The 23,159-nt window shown below is 38.1% G+C and overlaps 1 protein-coding gene across 1 annotated transcript in view; it reads right to left on the bottom strand.

Annotated features, from left to right (window-relative positions):
• The window catches only part of LOC128470721 (cytoplasmic phosphatidylinositol transfer protein 1-like), a 60,137-nt gene that overhangs the window by 8,562 nt on the left and 28,416 nt on the right, over positions 1-23,159 (bottom strand). The window contains exons 2-5 of the mRNA XM_053452627.1: positions 20,380-20,528; positions 11,669-11,757; positions 3,543-3,550; positions 2,134-2,205 (exon numbers count right to left, since the gene is read on the bottom strand). Of these exons, the coding sequence (XP_053308602.1) occupies positions 2,134-2,205; positions 3,543-3,550; positions 11,669-11,757; positions 20,380-20,528 (318 nt within the window). The remainder of the gene's footprint in view (positions 1-2,133; positions 2,206-3,542; positions 3,551-11,668; positions 11,758-20,379; positions 20,529-23,159) is intronic.

The following is a 23,159-nucleotide window of genomic DNA, read 5'->3' on the forward strand; positions in this document are numbered from 1 at the left end:
ATAGATTTTACTACAGGGTACCATCATGTCCGAGTGTGTGCGCTTTGGACTATTTGAGCAGAAGGGTTAAACATTGGGTTATAAACATGCATTAAGCTGGATATTTTGTGTTCATCCATAATCTAATGTTTAATACTATGGTTATTAAGCTAACCATTTTTGGTAGTATTAACCTATCGCCAATGATTTATACAAAGCTTATTACAAGGTTTAAAGGGTCTTGTATCCCAGAGACAAACCAAAATAATAGGTAGAGAAGATGATGCTCACAAACGTACAATCTAGAGGGCGCAAGGGACAGGTGCAACACCAAGTTTGCATACGAAGGACAATAAAGGATCATTTGTGTTTTGTTAAACTGGCCTTTTAGATGGGTGCTGAGGAACGTAACATGAGACGGTGCAAATGAGATTCAAAAAAGGATTCCCTCTAATGTCAACAGAGATTCAGAATATCCTATGGAAAAACAAGTGTCAGGCAAGAAAGTGGTGTCTTTACAACACCAAAGGCACCAGTTTTTTGTAAAAATTTGACTTCATTTAAATTTTTGTCAATTGAAGCAGAATCTGCTTACTGCATATATACTGAAATCACGGTAAAACACAAAGAGCATCTTCTTAGGGCTCGTACATAATTGCCCCCTTCCACACGGATTGTCTTTCAATGCCGTGGCTGACTCAAGTCTATAAAGGGGTAGTCGGTGACAATCCGAGGAATAGCTTCCGAGAATACATTCCATTGCCCAAGTCCTAAGGACACTTTCTGCCTGGAATGTGAGCAGGAAGTGCTTCCTGTGTCAGGATGAGTGACTCGGAGAACCCCCCCCAATGTTTTCCAACGTTATTCATAACTAGGCTGAGCTGTGGTTACTGGCTGTAAAATCCGACTGGTCTACCAGGTTGGCGCGCTTGCCATTAACCTCATTTTGTTGGGTTTCAGAGTTTATTTCATAAACCCTAAATATTACTTAAGAGGGAAAGAGCAATGGGCTCTAAGGCCACACTATCTTTAAAAACTTTCACATCTCTCCCCCTCTTATAGCTTATAGCACAAATTATAACATTCATTCCATCGAGAAACTAATGGAGAAGGGGTGTGGTGGTTGTGGTGATGGTTGTGGTGATGTTGCTGGAGGTGAGGGGGAGTGCAGTACAACTCAACCTCAAACCTAAAGCTACAAATAAAAAAGCAGATTGTTCATAACCATTTCATTTTAAGGAGCATCCCAGTTTTCAGCGAAGGCTATATTGTAATCTAAATTCACTGCTAAAAATGTACTAGAGCCCGCTAGAACCACAACGTGACAACTCTCCAGAGCAGAGACTTCTTTTAGAGCCTCTGAGCCAGACGGAGAACTTGAGGGCATTTGAATGTCTCAATCTTATCTGCCAAAAATTACATTTGTTCTTAGTTCTTTCCCCTCTCGAGAGACCCGATTCTCATGGATAGAGTCCGACCAGTTCGTTAGGATTTATGTAATTCACATGCGCTTAACCAATTAATTCCTGCGTCACTGAGCAATTTAGCAAGTATGTCTTTGAACAGCCATATTCCCAAGATAGATTTTGTCATCTATTATTTTTAGTACGAAAAAGTAACTGTTATAACATCACTTGGCCTACGACTGTATCTTGTATACCAACCATAATTTTAATATTCCATCTGCCTATTTTTGCTTTTCATCTATTATGTTATTTAGGATCCGTCCTTTGACACTATAAAACATTCTGAAATTAAGTTTTGTTTTACTGTTTTGTATTTGAACATCTAACCCTGGGCACCTTCTAGATGAGCTGACCATAAGACACTTGAAATATTAACCCTTCAATAGCCCGTTGTAAAGATTCTATGCAGCAACTTGCCCAATGTGTTAACCAAATGGCTCTGATACCGATCCTCATTGAAACCTTGATTTGTCATTATTTAAAGATATACTGGATTGCAATTAAACTTCATTCAAACAGGGATATGAACCATGACTTGTGTGTAGCCAAATTGAAAGTATTGTACATGACCACAGCTCCATACTGTGTGACCTTGAGAATCTGCACCTTCACCCCGAGACGGGGGCAAAAACCCCTGCGAGTTCCTAGGTATAGCGATGGTTAGATTTTTGATGTCTGACTTTCTTACCTGTGCGTTGCTACCATTGTTGTTTTCAAACTTTGTTTCAATCCGAATCTGAAATTTCGGCAAAAAAGAGCACTAGGGGGAAAAAAAAAAAAAGAGTGGTAGGTAAATATAACAAGGCATTAAAGTGCACCCCATGAACATTAACAAATCACTTTGCTAATGGTGATGCTTAGAATACATTATTACACAAACCATTATAACGCAGGGCAGATAGGATTTTATGCATTTTCATTCCCTGTACACAATGCTTAATTATCCAGGCATCATTTGCAAAATGATGGCACATTTTATAAAGAGAAACATCAGGTAAGGGAAGGCACTAGACCTTTTTAACGGTCCCCAGTGTAAACACAACATAAAAAAGTAATACATTAACTTGATTTATCTATACTGTTCCAGGGCTGGCTGGCTTGCTGGCTACATTTTGCCGTTTTTTTTCTGTTTTCACTGCTTTCCTAGTTTTAAGACTGTAAACATGAAGACTACATCATGCTCAGTCGTTTGCATTACAAACAGCAATGTGGCACAATGTGGCCTACAATCGGCAAACGCCATTATGCATGGGATGCTTTACCCAATGGCAACCATCATTTATAATCTAATATCATATACTAGCTTTACCAATAAATAATTATTTACCCCCTTGCATCGGGAGTGATAGGCGGACTGGATGGGCCGGGTGATTTAATGTATTATTTTCTCAGTGGCTGCTTAATTTTGCATCAATTGTGTATTTTCTTGATCGTGATGAGCCTGCAATTACAATTTCACTGCAACCCCTTTAATGAATATGATAGCTGAGTGGTAGTGGTACCCCCTTACAAATGGATAGGGGATTCGGCCGTATTTCCCTTATGCATTTGTCCCATTTGTCTTCGGCTAAACGCATTACGTTGCATGTGATATGCTTGGCGCCGGTCAACTCCAGCACTGGCTTGGCTAACGCTGTGTGGTCTATGCAGACCCCCGCGCGCATGCATAGATACCAAGCTAATTGAATTCAATGGGATTTGTTTCCTGTCACCAATCGGTGAAAAGAATCCTAGGGCCACAGAGCTGGTGGGGAGCTGCAACTTCTCTTTAAGGTAAGTTAATTGTGTTTTCAGCATTTAAAAATGCATATGAAAGTAAATACAAAATACTTTCATACGTATTGTTTGCTTAGGGGGCTTCCTGGGATACTGGAGCATCTGTAATCATAACTGAAAAAACGTGCATAATGACCCAAATTTTCAGTTCTAACTGACTATGTTTAGAAATCATACTGTTTGATCCGGGGGAATGATATATAATAAAAAATTCAAATTTTACGATTTTATTTTCTGTAAACTATTTTCACTAGGAGGAAACTAAAAAAAAAAAAAAAAGCACCGTACATATATACATATACCTTAAATCATGTGACTTACTGTATATTCTGCGCACCATCATGTAAGGAAACCACGGGGAAAGAAAAGACAAAAAAAAACATATTAGACAGGTGCGTGGAATTCTTGGCACAAAGTCGGTTACATATTGCGGTTGCACTTTTACGCTCGTGTCAGAACTCCCACCTAAAACTCTATTAACAGCCTATTTTTGTTTCATTTTTTTATAATTGTCTTAATGGAAACGACCTACCCGTTTACAACTCCAGAAAAAATAGAAAGTAGCGCCACACCTTTTCTAGGAACTCGTACAGCCTTTTTGTACTTAATTTAGATCCCTTCATTCTATTCCTGACAGTTTACATAACTTTGTATCTTTTTTCTACGTTGGCTCAAATAACATAATCTCTTGTGCCGATCTGACTATATCCATTTTTGAGATCCCGTTATTCTACAGCCCTAATAGTCACAGCCATGTATTTAAAGAACTGATAATGGGGCTGGCTTATGTATTTTCTTTTGCTGTCTGGAGGACCAATATATAATCATTTATGGTAAACTTATCTCCGCCACTGAAATGGATGCAATGATGGAGATAAATATATCACAAATAATTCAATAGCAATACTACCATAGAAAAATAAATAAAAAAATAGATATACATTGGAGCAGATTCATCAACTGACATAAAATGTATCGCTGCTTTTTAACTCATTTTCTCCTGCAATCTGTGGCAGGACCGCTATTAAATTACTCTTGACGAATTTATCTCCACCACTGATCCTAGCACAGTGAATCCAGTCCAGTGTTTCTCGAGTTAAATATTCTACTCAGGGCCAGGCCGGGGATGACAAGGTAGCCCTGGTACCTTAAGGCCAGTGGCCTCCTGACGACACTAGTGCAGTCGGCATCTGGATATGCGTGGGCCCACACTATGTTTTTTTATGCCCACGTAGTGTGTGGCCGGGGCATATTCACCCGGTGGACACGCACTGCAGCGGCAGATCGGGTAAGTGTGTTGCGCTCTTGGCCAATGGCCCGCTGGGCATTTGCCTGCTATGTCAGATGACCGGCCCAAACCTGATCAGATTACAAATATTTAAAGGGATCTAAAGCAATAGACCATCTATAACCATATTTTAGTAATGGCTAAACCATTCAGAAAATGTTAATACACTAAACAGGCCATTTTTATAGTCTACCAATTAACAAAGTTTTCATGAAAGCAGTGCTAACCATTTCTGTTGTAATGTTGGTTGCAGTCTTTATCAACGGTAATAAGTAAAACAACTGTTTATAGTTTTCCAATAAGGAATTTATTTCTCCTGAAATGGTGAGATGATGCCATTACAACTAATCATCCTAAAGGAACAGTCACATTAAATTAATTTAAATTATGAAATTGACCCCCCCCCCAAAGGTGCAATGGAGCATAAAGCAGATATCCGTTTGATCCCCGTTCTTTGAAACGGGGGTTCTCTGGGTTTAGTCAATGAACCCATCACATCCAAGAGTGATCATATGGCAGGTACCAGAGCGGAAAAGCAAACACAAAGAAGCAAATGTGCTTGGTTTCATTTGTAAATGTATGACATACATGAGATCTATTCTCATATGATCAATGAAGTAGGAGGTGGTGTAAAATGTGAGCATACATACCTCTGGACAAAGGACTGTGTCTACAGGGGCTTATTTTTAAGAAAATCACATTGTTCTTCTTGAGCCAAATAATACTTCTTTTAATACTTTCTACAGGTGGAACTGACGCCACATCTGAATGCCAAGCAACAGATGAGCGACCTTTAGCCAAACCTACTACACCTGATCTGTATTAGTGACCGATAACCGTGAAAGCAGATTCTGCAACCAGAGTAAGTCTTGAAAGCAACGTTCCATCATCTGTTTTGTGTTTTGAACATCTGCCGGGAGATCTAATATACTGAATAACATTACAGAATCCACAGTATGAAAACCTTACTTCATGGTTCATGGAGCCTGAACCACATTTTTCAACTTTCATTATTATACACATTATAATTCTTTGTTTCAGTCTACACGACTTAAATTATTTGGGTATGAGTTTTTGTATTTAGATGCAACGTTCAAATAGACAGTTTTATTACTTGCTTCAGCATAAAAATGGGAGCAGTCTGTCTGCTGTTCATGGGGGTTCTAGGGTGGGTGTCTGGCCCCCATGCCCCAGGAAAAAGGGGAAGCTCACACTGAGGGAGCAAGCTGCTCCGAAGATAAAGACAGATGAGAGGAAAAAAGAGAGCTGTGTGAGGCAAACTGATATGGTGTTGAAGAGTGTGTATATATAGCTAAATGTAAAATGTTATAGTGAGTTGTGTGAGCACAAGGTGTTAGAGTGCGTGTATAGTGTTAGCTTGTGTGTGTGTCACAGTGTGGCATTAGCGTGAGTGTGTGTGTCTGCATATCACATTAAACTGTGTGTATGTTAGTGAATGGTGTTATCATGAGTGTGTCTGTTACACTAACATGCACAACCTAACGCTTTACATTGTGGTATTAGCATGTGTGTGTGTGTGTACAAGTGTATGTGCTTAGCATGACTGTGTGTATCTGTTACTGTTCTGTGTTCCAGAATGGCAGGGCCAGCAAGATCTGATCAATTTCCTATCCTGAGGTCCAAGCCCTTCATGTTCACTGACCCTTATAAAGGCTGCTAAAATTTGACAAAAGATGACATAAATTATGCCTTTCACCTTGCTATACATACAGTATTTAATGCTGTTTATTTCAACATATAATCCCAAGTATATGGGTGTATTTGGTGGATATAATAGTGGCATGTAAAATTTGTGAAACAAGAACTAATGTGCAAAACTGTTTTAATCTATAGTGACTAGGGTTGTGGAAAATGTTATGCAAAAATCAACACATGAAAAAATACTACACTGCTGCCACCGTAGGGGAGGAATAACAAGTAAAGGGAGGAACAGCACTGTAATTTGTAGGGGGCAATGGAAATCCTGTTACAAACACCGGTATATAATTTAGAGAACTCATTTCTAAAATGTATAAAGTATGTGACAGATCGGCTTTACATTATACATTTTATATCTAGTTTCTTTTATGAAGCACCCAAATCTGGTATATTCTATTTTATGCACGTTTTTGGTTAGCCTTTGAATGTGCGTCTCCCTCCCCCATCGTGTTGACTCTCGTTCAAGTGACAATCTTGCAAACATTTGGTCTGTATTTACTCAGTGCCAGTTCAATGACAAGCTTTAGTCAAAATCCTTTGCTTTGGGAGCAGAGTGCACCTGCTTGATTTAGGCTTTTAAATAAGCAATCACTGGAGACACCTTAGTATTAAGGAGTAGCTACAGACACCCCAGTGGATGTTTGTGGCTGCCAATGACTCATGTTGGGGGGGGCAGTGGTCACAGGACTTAACATTCTGCTTCAGTGTTTTTCATAATGCGACAGAGTAATGTCTATGTTAATGGGTTTAATAGATTTCCAAAGACTGTAATTGCAGTGGATCTATGGTATACGACCCCAGTATACTATACAGTATTGAGACACTTCCTACTGACTCTTGTAGGGAAGGAGGTTCATATATTCACATGTGGTGGTACTACCCCATGATTCAAGGGGCATGGTGGCGAGTCCAACTCCTATGTGAACAGATTTTGCAAGCGTGACCCCTGGCTTTTCCTTCCCTCCAGACCCTTAACTGTCCTCACTAGGTTGGGCAATAAATTGGTTCAGAAAATAGCCGTAGCTGTGTGCTGAGCAATTGCAGATGTTTGGTTTCAGCAAATGGTTCCATCTCCCCTTCAAATCCAAGTTAAAAATCGGTGAAATACTGCTGATGGACAAGCTGACTTCCTGGTACATGGATCTCCTGCGTCTTTCTACAGAATTTGGTCCTAATGGCTGGTGGACCCTGAACTGAACTCTTTAGTTCATTGCTCAGAACCTGGCTTCTTGAAGATTCAATGGGGACCTCTCTCCATTAGTCTGTACCTAGCACAAATAATGAAAAATATAAATATACAAATACATTGTGTTTCCCGTACACCTGCCTCACACAACACTAATGTAAAATAAGATCTAGAAAATAAATCTTCCCATGTGTTGCTTCCTAAAGTAACATGAGAACTTTGAATGGGAAGAGATTCCAAGCAGAAGCTTGTTGAGCAGACCATAGTGCTATGCAGTGCCAAACATATTAGATAGAAGATAAAACAGTCCCAGCATTTAATTACTTGTACTGCTTTCTCCTTTTTAACTATTGTTTTCACCCATAGGGACATTTGTAATATAATTCATATTAGTTAATTATGTCAAACTACGTAAATTATAAAAATTATGCTAATCACGAGGAATACTATTATATATATGATGGTCTGTATTCTACAGAATTGAATTCTTATAAGGTAGTTATAATTATGTTATAAAGGAATAGCAGATAAAACGACATTGTATTATACAGGGCACATTTTTAATTTAACCTGCATTGCTTAAAATTCATTATTAAAAAAAATTCATTATTTTTTTTTATACGTCAGTCGTTGCCATCGCAAAGTTTGTCATTCTAATGTTTTCCTTTTTGGAGGCTTTCCTTTTTATTCCTAAAATATGCAAATTAAGAGAGATTTATCTAGGTGCCAGATGGATGAGAAACCTGTTACTTTGTATTCTCACTGGAAATTATATAATCCAGCAACGTGGATAATCCTTTTGGAATATTTGTGTTAAAACAATGGACTTTGCCATATGGAACTAGTAGACTCTTACACTGAAAAGTTACCACTGTTGCCACTTAGTTATAGCTACTTGATTCCAAATGTATATTACATAAGGTCCTTCAATAGTCAAAGGCAAAAAAGCAAGATATCTAGTCTATAATTTAGTCCTTCTAAGGAAGAAATGCGTCGGACACGCATGAAATTAGTGGCTTTCCAAGTGGGTGGACTAATCGTATATATGGATGGAGCTGGCTATGTACATCGGTGGGGGTAGCCTCAAACAACTTAAATTGGGGGGGGGGGATAGGGTGCCTAAACCGACACAGAGCTTGAGCACAGTAACCCGGAGACGTGGTGTTTCTGGGTGAAACCTAGAGCGTTCCCATGTATGAATATCATCCGTTCGTTACGTTACTACAGAAGTGGATATTAATGTTATTGGCAATAAACCCTACAGGGTTTGGTTCTAAATATTCTGGCTACTTCTGAAAAGATTTTTGACGTTAAGAGAACACCGTCATCCAAAATATTACAATTCTTTTTAAATGAACTTATTTTAGGTATTTATCAAAAATATTTTTATTTTATGCTTATGTCCTAGAGCTGCTATTTTAGCATATTTAAGGACATTGACGAACCCCTCCTTCAACAAGTCAGCATAGCAATGCTATTTCACAATGGGGTCCTTTCTCTAAACGGCAAAAAAGTACAACCCCACTGGGCAGGGATGAAGGGAGAGACATGGAACACGTTTGCTTTCTCACGTTTTGTCGCTCTTCGCTCCAGTGGGCAGCAACAGTTTATTTTAATCCCACAAGGAACAGAATAGGGTGATGAGGTACAGAATGGGGATGCACCTGCTGTATGGTATAAGCAGAGGATGGTGATTAAGGAAGTATACCTGGGACCTATATCTACCAAGTGGATTCAATTACCCACACCCCATTAAGCACAAAGTGGGGAAAGAAGGGGCGATTTTCAACTGCCTTGGTCCATTTTTAAAGTGCATTCACTGATGTGTCCGGACGATGTCTGCGCTGAATTTTGCGACTTTCAGGAGAGGACATGCAACCTTTAATTTAACTCTTGCACTCCATGCACTTGCCTGGAATTCAGTTCAAATTTAAATTCAGTTGTAGTTTTAATGCTTTGGGTACTCATTTTTTGATTATGAATTTATCTCCAGTGCAAAGGGCTTGGCTGTCCCTGCATAATGCATAATTCAATGTGCAAGAAGACTTGAAGAAATGTCAAATGATTTAGATATACATTATGCATGGTAAACCAAACTCTTCCTGACGCAGAAGCACTAGAACTATTTTAAAAAAGGAAAACGGCTATATATTTTTGAATACTTGTTACTAATAATAAAATGGGAGTTCATTGCAAGAATAATGAAACTAGTAACCAGAACGGCAGGAGGTGTTGGGGATATCACAGGGAGGCAACACCAGGAGTTTCAAATGTCAGCACTGGAGAATCAGCAGCGACACACACACCATTGTGTAACTCGGCAGATAACGGGACACCAGACAGAGTCCTATCAGGTCATTTAGGTCTCTCAGCACTTAGTATATGGACATCAGATCCTATCCTCATAAGAAATAACCCATGGAATTACTGCAGGTGTTAAAGAACAAACTTTTATTTTAGATTTCTGCCTTTTATAAAGTTAAATTAAATCAGCACTTACATTTGTGGTTGTATTCCTTTAATGTTTTTGGTTTTCCGTTTGCTTCTAACATTTGGGATCCAAGGCTCTAGGCAAACAGGTCTATATGTTTTGTGCAGACCCGTACCGGCAAAGAACCATAGCGAAGCATTGTAATCTTATCACACTGATAAGAGCTGTTAGCACAAGTGGCCATGGCTACTACTGTAGAGTTTGCTGTGAACTAAAGCAAATATAGAATGGCTCCGACACAGCTTTCACTCTCATGTCCAGGTGATGTCAAGATATCGTAAGAAAACGTGTGTAGGGTAAATGACTACAGCAAAAGCTGTTTTCCCCCAAATCAAGGAAGTTACTGCAAGTCAAAAATGAAGTGCATGTGTATTGAGTAACCAAAGGGTATTCATTTGTATCACAATGAAGTAAATGGAAATCATCTCAGATCCTTGGCCCATGCCACCAAAGTATCCCTCTTTAGGACCAAAATCCTTTTACTTCCCTGATGCCCCATCTTTCTAGGAGCTTTGAATGCTTGGTGGGTATCATCACCACGTTCTACAACCCTAAAAGTTTTAATAATGTGGAAATAAACATCAGGTGATGGCTGATCTATAAATTAGATTATGTAGATAAAACATTTGGGCACCTCACGCCAGGTTCTGTTCCATTCTGCTATTTGGGATTTTGATGCCTTATGGCAAAGATTATTACCCCAGTGAATCAATATATGCCATCTCACTGTCTATTTTTGTTGTGCAGTCTTTCCCCTTTGTTTAAAAAAAACATATATTGTACATACATACCATAAGCATTTCAGTAGAGATGATTTAAAAAAAAAAATGTTGCATCATAAAATAAAATGATTGATATTGATTAATTATCAAATTAGGGTCAGTCACATCACTTTTCAGAGATCAGTGAATCAATGTTTGCTACAACAACCCCTCAACATACCACCATTGCCTTTTCACGTCCCTAGGCGGGTTATGGGAGATCGGCGGATGTTTTCAATCTGCCTATGCTCCCTACTGCCTGCTAAATCATAGGTGCATAGGAGGAGGCTGGTATAGACCAACTAGATATAGATGGAGATGGAGCCTCTCTGCTGCTGCTCAGTGGACTGCTTCCAAGGAGATCTCTGATCTCCCCGACCAGACCATTTACACTATGGAGGACCTTGCCTTGCAGGTGTACCTGGCACTGCATGTCATTAAGAAGCATAGCAGCGGTAAGGACATCTGATGTGGAGGGGCACCTAGGTAAATCTTAGGGCAGCATGAATGTGATAAGTCTCTGCTTCTTACACCATACTAATGGCTGTTGTCACTCAGGACCACTGGGTGTTTGTATGAGCCCGCTTTCTCAGCCACTTTACATGGGCAGACTCCCAGTCATTTTCACCATGTAGCGGGAATGATGGCTGAATCTTGTACATTGGCTTCTTTAACAAATGCCTGTCAAAAAGGCATTGGGTGCCAAGATACGAAAAAAGGAGAAATCTGTGTTTCAGGAAGAAGACCGATGAAGGGCATTTCAATGTTGTTGTTTTTTTTTTTCAATAATTAAAAATGACTGTTCCTTTAGGCTTACATATAGAATGGTAAGAATCACCTGAAATATTATTGAATTACTGTTAGTTTTAAGAACTTAGCCTGACCCCTATCTAGCCAAAGGCTGTTGCTATATTATTATCATGTTTTCACACAAAAAAAATTGTCACTAAAAAAAAAAAAAAAAAAAAAAAAAAACACTTTATCTGTTATTGCCTTTCCTACCTGTGATTGTGTAGGGATAATAGTTCCAGGCCTTTTCTGTGATGTAGAATATCTTGGGAACAAATCCTCTTACCCACGCTGGCAGTTTGCTGAAAAATATAAATATAAAGTCGATGAATATATGTTCAAAAACAAATCTGAATACGCAAGAAAAATGTAGAGACATTATATTTAACCCCTTTCGTGACAACGGCTGATTTTATTTTTTGTACCCTTTGTCACAATGTTTTAACATTTCTGCGCTGCTCGTGTTTAGCTGTAATTTTCTTCTTTCCTATTTTCTGAACCCACACAAGTTAAATATTGTTTTTCAGGACAAAAAGGGCTTTCTTTAGATGTCATTATTTTGATTGTATCATATAATTTACTATAAAAAAAAAGTATACAATCTGGTGAAAAATTGAAAGAAAAATACTTTTTCTTACTTTTTTACTTGAAAAATATTGTACTAATCTATAAAAGCTAATGAGAAAAACCTGCTAAATAGATTCTACTATTTGTCCTGAGTTTCAAAATACTTTTGTATGTTTTTATGTTGTTTTGCTTTTTTCTGCACGTTATTTGGCAATAATTAGTAGCTATTTCAAAACAATGTTTTCTAAATCTGGTAAATCTGCCCCCCATGTGCTATTTGGGACATCTTTGAAGCCGTACAATGCAATTTTCCTCATCAAATCATATATTTTTTAAAACTAGACAGAGTATTTCAAATGCAAGTATTTTAACCAGGGTATTTCAAATGCTAGTATTTTAACTCTTTCCGAGCACTAATTCCACCTCCAGTCTTTATCAAACTTTGTGGTAGTAATTTCTTTGCGGGCCCCCCCCCCACATTTTACTTCAGGTATGAATTTACAACTCTTAGTATATGTGACTGTCATACAAAACACCAATGTGTCCTGAGTACAGTGACTCCATCCATGCTCGTGTTTATCAGGTTGTTTGGGGGGTAACAGGCTACGTTTGGGGCATGCACAACTCTTTTCAACTTTGAATTTTGATATGTTAAAAATTCTGCTTCATGTCCTATACAGGATATCTTTGAAGCCAGCCAATTCAATCTACCCCATCAAACCCTATACCGTATTTGCTCAAATTTTAGACAGGCTTTCTTTCAGAGCAAATGCTCTAAAAAATAGCCCTTGTTTTATAATTGAGGTAGTCTTGTAATCTGATAAGACTAAGATCCAGAACCCCCCGCAGCACTGCAGGGGTCCTGGATCATCCTCTCTGCCCTCACTAGACACTAGGGAGTCTTGAGCACGGGGGCAAGTCTGGGAATGGAAAGGTAAGTCTGGGGGGCAGAGTGGCATATCTGGGGGGCATAAGACATGTCTGGGGGGCAGAGTGACATATCTGAGGGCAGATATGTATAACTAGGGTCAGATGTGCATAACTGGGAGGCAGATTGGCAAATAAAAAATAAAAACAAGAATGCATTTAATCATAGTTTTTATTAAATATGAAAAATAGTTTACATGTGAATTAATATTTACTAGTAAAAAAAAGCTATATATACACTATATAGGAGTGAAAGTAATAAATGTAATAGAAAGTGTGACTGTACTAACCACCATGGAGATTGTATCACTGAATATCAATTACCACCTAATTTGGACTATGGAACTTTTAATGTATGCTACTTATGTTTTAATTTAGATTCAGTGTATTTAGTGGTTTATATGGGAATTGGTATACCACACTACAGGTCACATTTTTGGTACTTTTTGTAGAGTTATAGAAAAGTGTCATTGTTGTCTTATCATTGTTGTTAAAAATGAGCTTATTAAGATCTGTTGTAAGAACTGATCATTTATGCTTTTTCTTTCTTTGCTTGTTTTTTTTTTTTAACATCTTATAACATTTATAAGAAGTTGGTAACTATCCCCCATGGATGGAGTTTTTTTTAGCTGAAGGTCTTTTTCTAAAAGATTCAGTCTAAAAATCTTTTTTATGTTGGTTCAATAAAAGGTATCATCTTCAACTAAATACTTTTCTTGGACTGATACGACTATATACATTTTAGTTACTTATCTTCATTGAGTAACAATGATTTTCATCTCAATTTTAGGCCCAGTACATCTACCCTGAATGCTTTTTATCTATGTTATAATGAGTTCTCCTGCTGGTAAAGTGGAAACCTCAAAAATAGTGGTCTTATAATTGGTTCTCTAGAGGAAAGTGTTCATGCTCACAGCCTACTATCAGTTATAAGTATGGTAATATAAAACAATTCCTTTTTAAATACATTTTCGTTACAAACAAAAAATGATCTCTTATCTTAAAGTAAATCTGCGTATGTTTTACGGCATTTATGAAGAGTTCACTTTATTATGCCTGTATTGACATGTATTCATGTATATCTGTAACGGTTTCAGTAGTTGTCAAACAAATTAACAGTTGCTTGTTTTTGCAATTTAAGAACTAAAGGCACATTCGAGATGCGTTACTTATTCTAAAATTTCATCCAATGTTCCGCTGCACAAAGACTTGATACAGTGAGTCATATTCTTCTGTTCCATCAATGTACTTCTGTAACTAGCATGTCTAGAACACCGTCTACTCACCATGCCTTTCTATTCTATTTATCTTGAACAGACTGTGATATATTGCAGGGTTGTAATGTGTTTAATGCTCACCCACTGGTACAATGTGGCGAACAGGGCTCTCTTCTAATCCCGTATGTACTTATTATCATTCATTACAGGTTATTTGAACGGGATCATGATTTATAGCATCTGCAAAATCCGTACAAGGTGGCGGTTGTGTTACTTATATTTCAATCTGCATTTAGTGACATTCTTAGTTTGTTCCTTTCCACAGCATATATATTAGGTATTTATATCAAGATAGGATTGAAATATTGTTATTGTATAATGTGCTACCTGTTATGTTCTTCTTACTCATTATAAACGTGCTGGTGCTATAGAAATGAATAACTAACAATGGGTATGGAATGGACCACAGAATACCGCCCATTCTGTACCATTTGATCCCCAGGTGTCAGATCTACTGGCTACAACCACTTATGCTGAATTGGCATCAGGGCACCAGGGACTATCTTTAGGAAAAGTAGCAGTCTCCGAAAAGGGCAAAGCCGTGTTTGTGAAATACCGTATTTATCGGCGTATAACACGCACTTTTTTAAACTAAAATATGAAGTTGAAACCCTACCTACGTGTTATACGCCGATAAATCCTAGAGCTGCACAATGTTCCCCTGCACAGCTCTCTCGCGCGCCCTCTCTGATGCCGGGAGCCGGGTGATGATGTCACTCCGGCCCAGGCATCAGCACAAAAAGTAAAATGCTGGAAGATAAAGAGGACCCATACCAGATCTCCCAAACGGTAGGGAGTAATATATAAATTTAATGTGTGTGTGTGTCTGAGTGTGTGTGTGTGTCTCTGAGTGTGTTTGTGTGTGTCTGGCTGCATGTGTGTCTGAGTGTGTGTGTCTTAGTGTGTGTGTGTGTCTGAGTGTGTCTTACTGTGTGTGTGTCTTAGTGTCTGTGTCTCAGTGTGTGTGTGTCTGAGTGTGTCTTACTGTGTGTCTGAGTGTGTGTGGTTTCCCAGATAGCAGTGATTCTGATGAAGTTTTTTTTGTGCTTTTTCTTTATTCTTTATTTCTTTTATTACATTATAATAAATGTTATAATGTTATAAACATTATTCCAACATTAAGTTCATAGCTTCCAAGTTTAAACTTATTTTTTCTTACTCAAATTTCCTTGTTAAAATGGGGGTGCGTGTTATACGCCGATAAATACGGTACTAAATCGTTAGCAGAATTGGCCCCAGGCTGGATCTCCATTTTCCATGACCCATAAGGCTGTCTCATGTTTAATGAAGATCTAGTTCAGGATTACATGGGGATCTGCCGTTAACCATCCATGCTCTAGAATCCGGTCGTATACATGATCCTCCTTTGGAGCGTAACTAAGTATAAATTTACAATCAGGTTTTGATCTAAGATCTCCCAGAAATACAAGGCTTTCGGTCTCCATGCCATACATAATAAATGCTATACTAACAAATGTCACTTAAAGTCACCGCTACATGGAATAGCATTGTGCAATTACTGTAACTTACATATAAATAGAAGGGCATTAAAATGTGTATGTAAAAAATCATCATCGTTCTACTCTGAACGATCTATTTGTCGGTGATAGCAGCATTTTGCTAGCAACCAAATCAACAACTGGTTTAAAAATAACAAGGTTTCCTGTACTTTGACTTGGCAAGCTGCCACATTTAAGCATGCATCTATTATTTACCCCTTTTCCAGGGCTGCTTAAAACATAAGAGCTATGCACGTCATTCTATGTTTGTCCTCTCTGCTTGTTACAGGGCATTCCAATCTTTTTTCTATTAGCTGACATTGGGTTTTAGTTTATCACCACCAATCATTCTACAAAAGGGGGGTGGAAAAAGGAATTTGATGTTACAAATGTTTATCACCTGAAAACATGCAGAATATTTAGGCTCCGCACACCTAGAGGGCCTTTTTAGGGGAAATCTAGACTTGAAAAAATATGCTATATTAACGAGAAAGGGTTATGTTTTTTTTATGTTTTTTCTGCTTCCTGGACGTAGACTGAAGTTGTTTCAGATGTTGACTGCCACGTCCTGAAGCAGATTTCTTCTCCCCATATTGAAATGTCTACTTATACATATTATACGCTCTAACATCTATACACGGTGTGAGTAATCTGCACAGCAGGAACGCTGAGGCGGTGTGTGGGTGAGAGACAGTTTCTTTGCGTCCTGAATTTGAGATATTAAATTATTATTCCTCCTTCCCATCTCGAAAATTCAGGCTAATTTATGGGGGAATGTACCATTAAAGACATGTTTACACGTTTATATTTTGTAGAATAAAATAACGGCTTTAAAGAAAAATAAATATTCCTCTCCAATTTATGTACAACTATAATGGAGGCAACATGGGGAGTTACAGAAACATTGCGAATACGGCTGAGAGAATGATTTGAGGTTAAGTATAAAAATGTGACTCCTGTTACCATAGAAAACTAATGTTCGAACTGATAGGACCATTCCATTGGTTGAGTCGGTAAAAGGCCATCTTGGTCAGAATCACTATTTTACTCTTAGCCCTTTATGCATTTGGTATACATTAATCATTTACGTGCCTTAATACTACTGAATTATGCATTAACTCTTGACATCATGGATGATGTTGTGATGAATTAGTCTCCCGCCAACTATCCTATTAATCTAATCTGATCAGCTTTGAGAAACAGATGTATAACAGATAATACAATAGTACCAAATCAGCTATATTTCTTTAGGTAACAGTATTGGTGTACCTGTAGAACCATGTTTTGAAGTGTCTACATGTGAAACACCCACAAAAGCCACTCAGTTTCACCCATTTTAAAGGGAATATTCCATGAAGAAGAAGAAAAAATTCTTTGATCATAATATTCAGTGCTATATAAAGAAACGCGGGTTTCCCAGTAATTGACAAAAATAGTTTTAGCTCATTTTGTTCCGATAAACTTCCCTTATCTGCAGACCTGGAGGCCACCATTGTTGTCTCCTGTGTGTTATTTTTGGTGACTTTTCCTGCTCTGCACTGAGCTGATTCTTTATGTCACTGCTGAGTGTACAGCTGGGTAATTAAGACCGAGTCATTCCTTTGTTTACCACAAGGCAGTATGATAAGAATCCAGGGTGTTTGTCTAGTAGATTGGGCTCAGATAACAGAGCTAGAACAAACAGATGGCTAATACGCAGCTGCGTGAAAACATTATAGTGTGCAAAAAGAAAACATATTTTTGAAAACGTATTTTTAATCTGATACTAGTAATAACCCATTTAATTTGATGGCAAGTTAACCTTTAACGTGTTAGTGAACCCCCCCCCTACAGAAGAAAGCATTGAGGACATACAAACATACTAACCCTAACCCAATGCCTGTACATGTGCACAAAATAATTTTATCTGCCTATAGCAATTAGTTAACGGTAGACGCTGTTATGATTGTAGATAATAACATCTCTGTTGATGAACAAATAATGTTATTATGATGTACAGGATTCATTTATGTCTACATAAGGACCTCTCGGGTGAACTGGGCTTTTGCGCAACAGAGCAGTGAGATCACATCACAGATAAAAAGTGGAAAAACTTTGGCAGCAAATTATTTTAAGCCATGACTGGTGTCTTGTTTAAAATAATAATTGCACGGTGATTACCCCTTTAAGACTAAGATGATGTTTATGTCTGTACTGACAGATACCACAAATCTCTACTACTACTACAATGTATTTTCTTTAAAAACATATCTCCACGCTCCAAGTGAAACAAACCTGTTTTATTGAAAATTTTGGGGAATCTCATGAAAGCAGAATAATAATGTTCAAGTCTTTGAGGCTCTCTTGTGCTTGTACAAGTTATTTGAATGCTTCCACTGCTGTCTCAATTCTACAAACATCTATAAATAATAGCTCACAAAGTCACATGTTTGAGTAAAGCCCCAGTCCTCTAACTATCCCCCTCAGAACACAAGTGTCCCTCTTTGGCCCTGTGAATGGAAACTTTATTTTAGATGTCACTTTAGGGGAGCGTATATTTTATATATAATCATTACAGACATGAGTAGATTCAGAGTGTTAACCCCTGACGTAATGTGACACACAGTCACACAAACAGTCACACAAATAGACAAACAAGTCACATACACAGTAAAACACACATACCTGGTGCTGGCTGCAGCTTTCTCTGAGTTGGTGTGAAGGAGGGGCTCAGCCTATCTGGAGAGGCTTCTGAACTCTCAGGCAATCAGGAGATTGGCCTGATTCTCCTGATTGGCCGAGACCTCCTTCACTCAGACTTCTCTTCCGGGACAATACATTGCCCCAGATTGAGGCTGCCTGGGACTTGAAGTCCCTTTGCAGGACTGTCCCGTGCAATCCGGGACATGTGGTCACCCTAGCTTACTCCCAACTACAATAAGGCCCCTGCAATATAGAAAAGTATTCAACCTCATTTTGACTGCTATGCCGAATCATCTGCAAGCAAGCTTACTTATTCGTATTTTGTATATTTATGAATGCTTTCCTGTATAGGGACATTGTTTCCTTTTTTGGCCAGATGTTGGGCTTTACCTTTTTGCACATTCCGTTGTCCTGATCTCCCACTCTGGTCTCCTACAGCCATAACTCCTCCGCGTTTTAACTTTAAAATTAAATTATCTCTCTCTTTCTCCTCTTGTAGCTTCCCTGCACCATAACAAACCGCCTGCTTACTACCACCTCAAGCCAAGCTCCAACCCACCCCTCTGTTAATTTTATTTATAAATCTTTTCCATGCTGAAACCACTTAGCCCTCATTACTACTCACTCTTTCCATTCCTCCTTTTGTTTCAATTACCAATGCTACACCCTTAGATTGTAAGCTCACGAGCAGGGCTTCAAAAGCCCACCATTCCTTCGAGGAACTTTATGTAAAAATAGCATAAGGCTATTTGACCGCTCACAGACGGGGCTCTCAACTCCCGATGTGTCTGTACATATTAATGTATATTTGTTATGTGTGTTAACTGCCCCATTTAAATTGTACAGCGCTGCAAAATTTGCTGCCAATTAATAGATAAAAGGTAATTATAATTTAATATACAGAGTGCTACCACGCTAATCATAGGGTTTTAGATTTTAGAAAGGATTATTTTTTGACAGTCGGGGAATCTTTACATAGAGTAACTTTACTGCAGGAATCAGCTCATTGCATTAAACATGTCTGAAAGGCTAAAATAAAAAGGAAACCCCTGCGATAATCTCCAGAACAGAAGGTACCTTCTGATGCAGAAGGTAGCATTTAGGAACTACAGAATGAGCAAGATAGGACTAAACACAAAGCTAAAACTATTAAATGAGCTGATTTACACACAAAAGGGGACAATTTTTACATATATTGGTGAATTGAGAAAAATTGAAAAACGCGTAGGTAGTAGTAGGGAAGACTCTACCATTTACAGACCACCAAGTTTTAAGTCAGTGGTTTAAGAGAAACCTAGTTAAGCCAAAGGATAGCTAAATATCTGAATGTTAATGGTTTGCAAGATGAGAAGCACAGGGAGATCTTGTCCAACTAATAAATGACTGGGTAACTATAACAATAGGCATAGAGGAGCAGTAGAGATAGAATATCTAGACTTACATATACGTCATTGAACACTGTCCCTTGTGGAAGCGGGGTGCTAGGTTAATGCACATAGTAGCAGAAAGAGGGATGTGGTCCATTCCATTATGCAGATTTCTGGACAAACCTCACCTGGGGTTTATTATGTACAGTACTGAAGAATCCGTCACCATAAGTATATAGAGAACAGCAGGTTTACTAATTGTGTGCAGCAAAAAATAAATAAATTAAGGCATCAAGAGATACTAATGGATTTTAATTATGTATATTTTGGAAGAGACATTAGAGGGGATGTGACAGAAGTACTGAGGTCCAACAGGGATGTACATTTCAAACTTGGAGACATGTTATGATAAGAGGTCATAATCTAAGGTCAGAGGCTTAGAAGTAATATAAAGAAGGAGAGGGCGGTAGAGGTTAACAGAGTGAGGGAATATGACAATCTACACCATGTAAAAATGGGCACACTAGATGGCCCAAATATGACTTATCTGTCATCAGACTCCAGGTTTCTAGTGGCAAACAAAAAAATAATGAATATAAAAATACCTGTTTAGGTATACTCGCTTCTCAGTGTATTGTCCTCTCCCATGGACAGGATCTTCATAAGGTTCATTGATGACTACCTCTACACCTTCTCCATCAGAACTCTGTTCATGGCTGTGTTTGCTGATCATGTACAGCTGCCCAATCCTGTACTGAAAAGGGGAGATACCTTTCACATGATTGTCATTATCCTCAATTTATGTGCAAATGTAGTCTGTGGGCATAAACATAGAAGCATATTAACCCCGCATATCACAATTAAGAAAGGTCAATGCCTTCTAGCACACATCAAACCTTTGAGTACACCTAAAAATATTAATCTTTAGATATTTGCTTAACGGAGAAGGTTCCTTTTCGTTTTCGATATGTAACTCACAATACAGCCTTATATGTGCCCTTACACTTAAACCCTTCTTCTGTGTATAAATTAGTATCACGAGACTGCAAAGGCAGTGTTAGGAAACATGTTTTAACAGGTGGGGAATCTAGAACATGCTGAATAGTTAAAGGCTGCCTCCCTTCTAGGCAAAGCATTGCAGGAAGCGGAAAGCGTGGGAAGGACTGAAACAATCCACCTGTCCAGACAAGCAGCATTAGTGCCTACTGACTTCAGTATTGCCATAAAAGTCAGCCTTCATGTGAAAACAATAGACTCCGAGAGTAGTATTTAAAGAGGTTTCTTACCATGTAATTATGTTTTTCATGAAAGTGTTGCACTGATCCTAATCTACTGAACTGTACCAAAGTAAAAAGAAGAAATCACAGGGTTTTCAACCCCCCCCCCTCCTCTATCGGAAAAAGACTGAACATATTTTATTGCATTTTTAATAGCTTAACCCTTTTACTGAAAGCTATTTGCATGGCTCGCTGGAAGCGGCTTGTCATACATGCTGCAGATAGAGTTAAATATAGACTTTTTGTTATAAACCAAATAATGATGGCATTCCATAATATGCCTGCTAGTAAGGTTTTTATCCCATGTAAGGCTATAGTGACATCACAGGTGGTGGTCAATGATCAATCATGGAGAAGACGAATAGCAGTTAGTATTCTTCCCTAAATGTATGGGGAGATATATATATACTGCTTATTAAACAATTAATTTTATTCTTAGTTTATTTTTTTATTTCCAGACAAGTTAAGCCATTCATAAATACCCAGTAAATTGTGCAATATATAGTGCTAAAAGGGTACAGAAAAGAGAAAAAGATGAAAACATAATCCCCCCCCCAAGATATAAAAGTGGTGGAAAACGAAATAATTTTCTTAAAGGCCCCTGCCTCCCTTAGTAACTCTATCCAATATATGTGGTTGTACGTATACACAATATAGACAAAAGTATTGGGACACCTGGCCATTACATCAACAGGGACTTTAATGACATCACATTTTAAATACATAGAAATTAATATGTAGTTGGTCCCCCCTTTGCAGCTATAGCAGCTTCCACTCTTCTGGGGAGGTTTTCCACAGGATTTTAGAGTGTTTCTCTTGGGATTTTTGCCCGTTCATCCATTAGAGCCTTTGTGAGGTCATTGATATTGGAGGAGAGGGCCTGGCTCGCAATCTCTGTTCCAGTTCATCCCAAAGAAATCTTTGGATGAGTTTGGCGTGGAAGAACTTGCCTTCTCCAACCTGTCCCCACAAAGTTGGGAGCATAGCATTGTCCAAAATGTCTTGGTATATCCCCTTCTACATACCAAGACAAGATCACACACACTACGTGTGATTTACCATTGACAAAATCCCCATTGTAACAGCACTTTTTTGCTTTGTGACAAAGTATTGCCATGTCTCTGGTATTTTAAAGCACTAGACCATGAACATCAGACCACTAAGTTTTAAGGCTTGCTTTGATTTGGTACGTTTACAGTGTATACAGTATAACATGCTTTTGTTTTACCATCTACTTAAGAGGAAGCAAATTCCACTTATTCTCTGTGATAAAGCCTCATGTAATGTTTTTATGCTGTTTTATCTTTGTGTTCACTCTGAAGGACACATACTCTTTACGAGAATTTATACCTGAAACAAGTAGGTGGGTTTTAGCTGATATCAAAATACTGATACAAGCTCGATCTGCCTTGTGACCTCTGCCATGTCTAGTCAAGAAATCAGACATTTCACCTCGATTACCTTACCCTTTTATACAGTATGGATTACCACATTGAAGAAATTTATTACATTTGATAAATTTGGGTCTGTCTAACGCTAAGTAAGACTTGATGGTATTCTTCGTTTTAAAGAAATTGTCAGAGGTTTCAGACGTTTTATGATATACAAAGAAAAGGAATCCCAGCACCCCAAACAGCTTCCCATACTGTATTATTGGAAAGTAAAGTTTCGGCCAAACAGGGCCTTTGTCAATGATATACAGGCAGCGCCTGGTTGCTAACCTGTTAATTGTTCAGCTTTTACTGATCTAACTAGTCACAAGTACAAAATTCGGTCTCTTTGACAGAAATTATATTATATATATCTTCATTATACGGTAAATAATTCCCCCCATAATGTCCTTCATCCATTTTTTACCTGTCCTTGTTGTAAATATATTTTATCTATTAGAAATTTGATGCAGGCTGAAAAATGACTAAGTTGACCAAGTTCAAGATTTCCAAGAATCCATATCTGCTACAGAAGCCAAAAAAACCTTCCTGACTCCAAAGGAAATCAAATTATTTCCTGGATTTTGAACTGTTGGAGCTGACTAAATCTTTACACTTTTTAGCTATTTATTATATCGAATTATTTTAAACAGGCGCTAATATGCTATATTTTAAATA

Source organism: Spea bombifrons, chromosome 12 (genome assembly GCF_027358695.1).
Source record: "Spea bombifrons isolate aSpeBom1 chromosome 12, aSpeBom1.2.pri, whole genome shotgun sequence".
Classification (NCBI taxonomy): Eukaryota; Metazoa; Chordata; class Amphibia; order Anura; family Pelobatidae; genus Spea; species Spea bombifrons.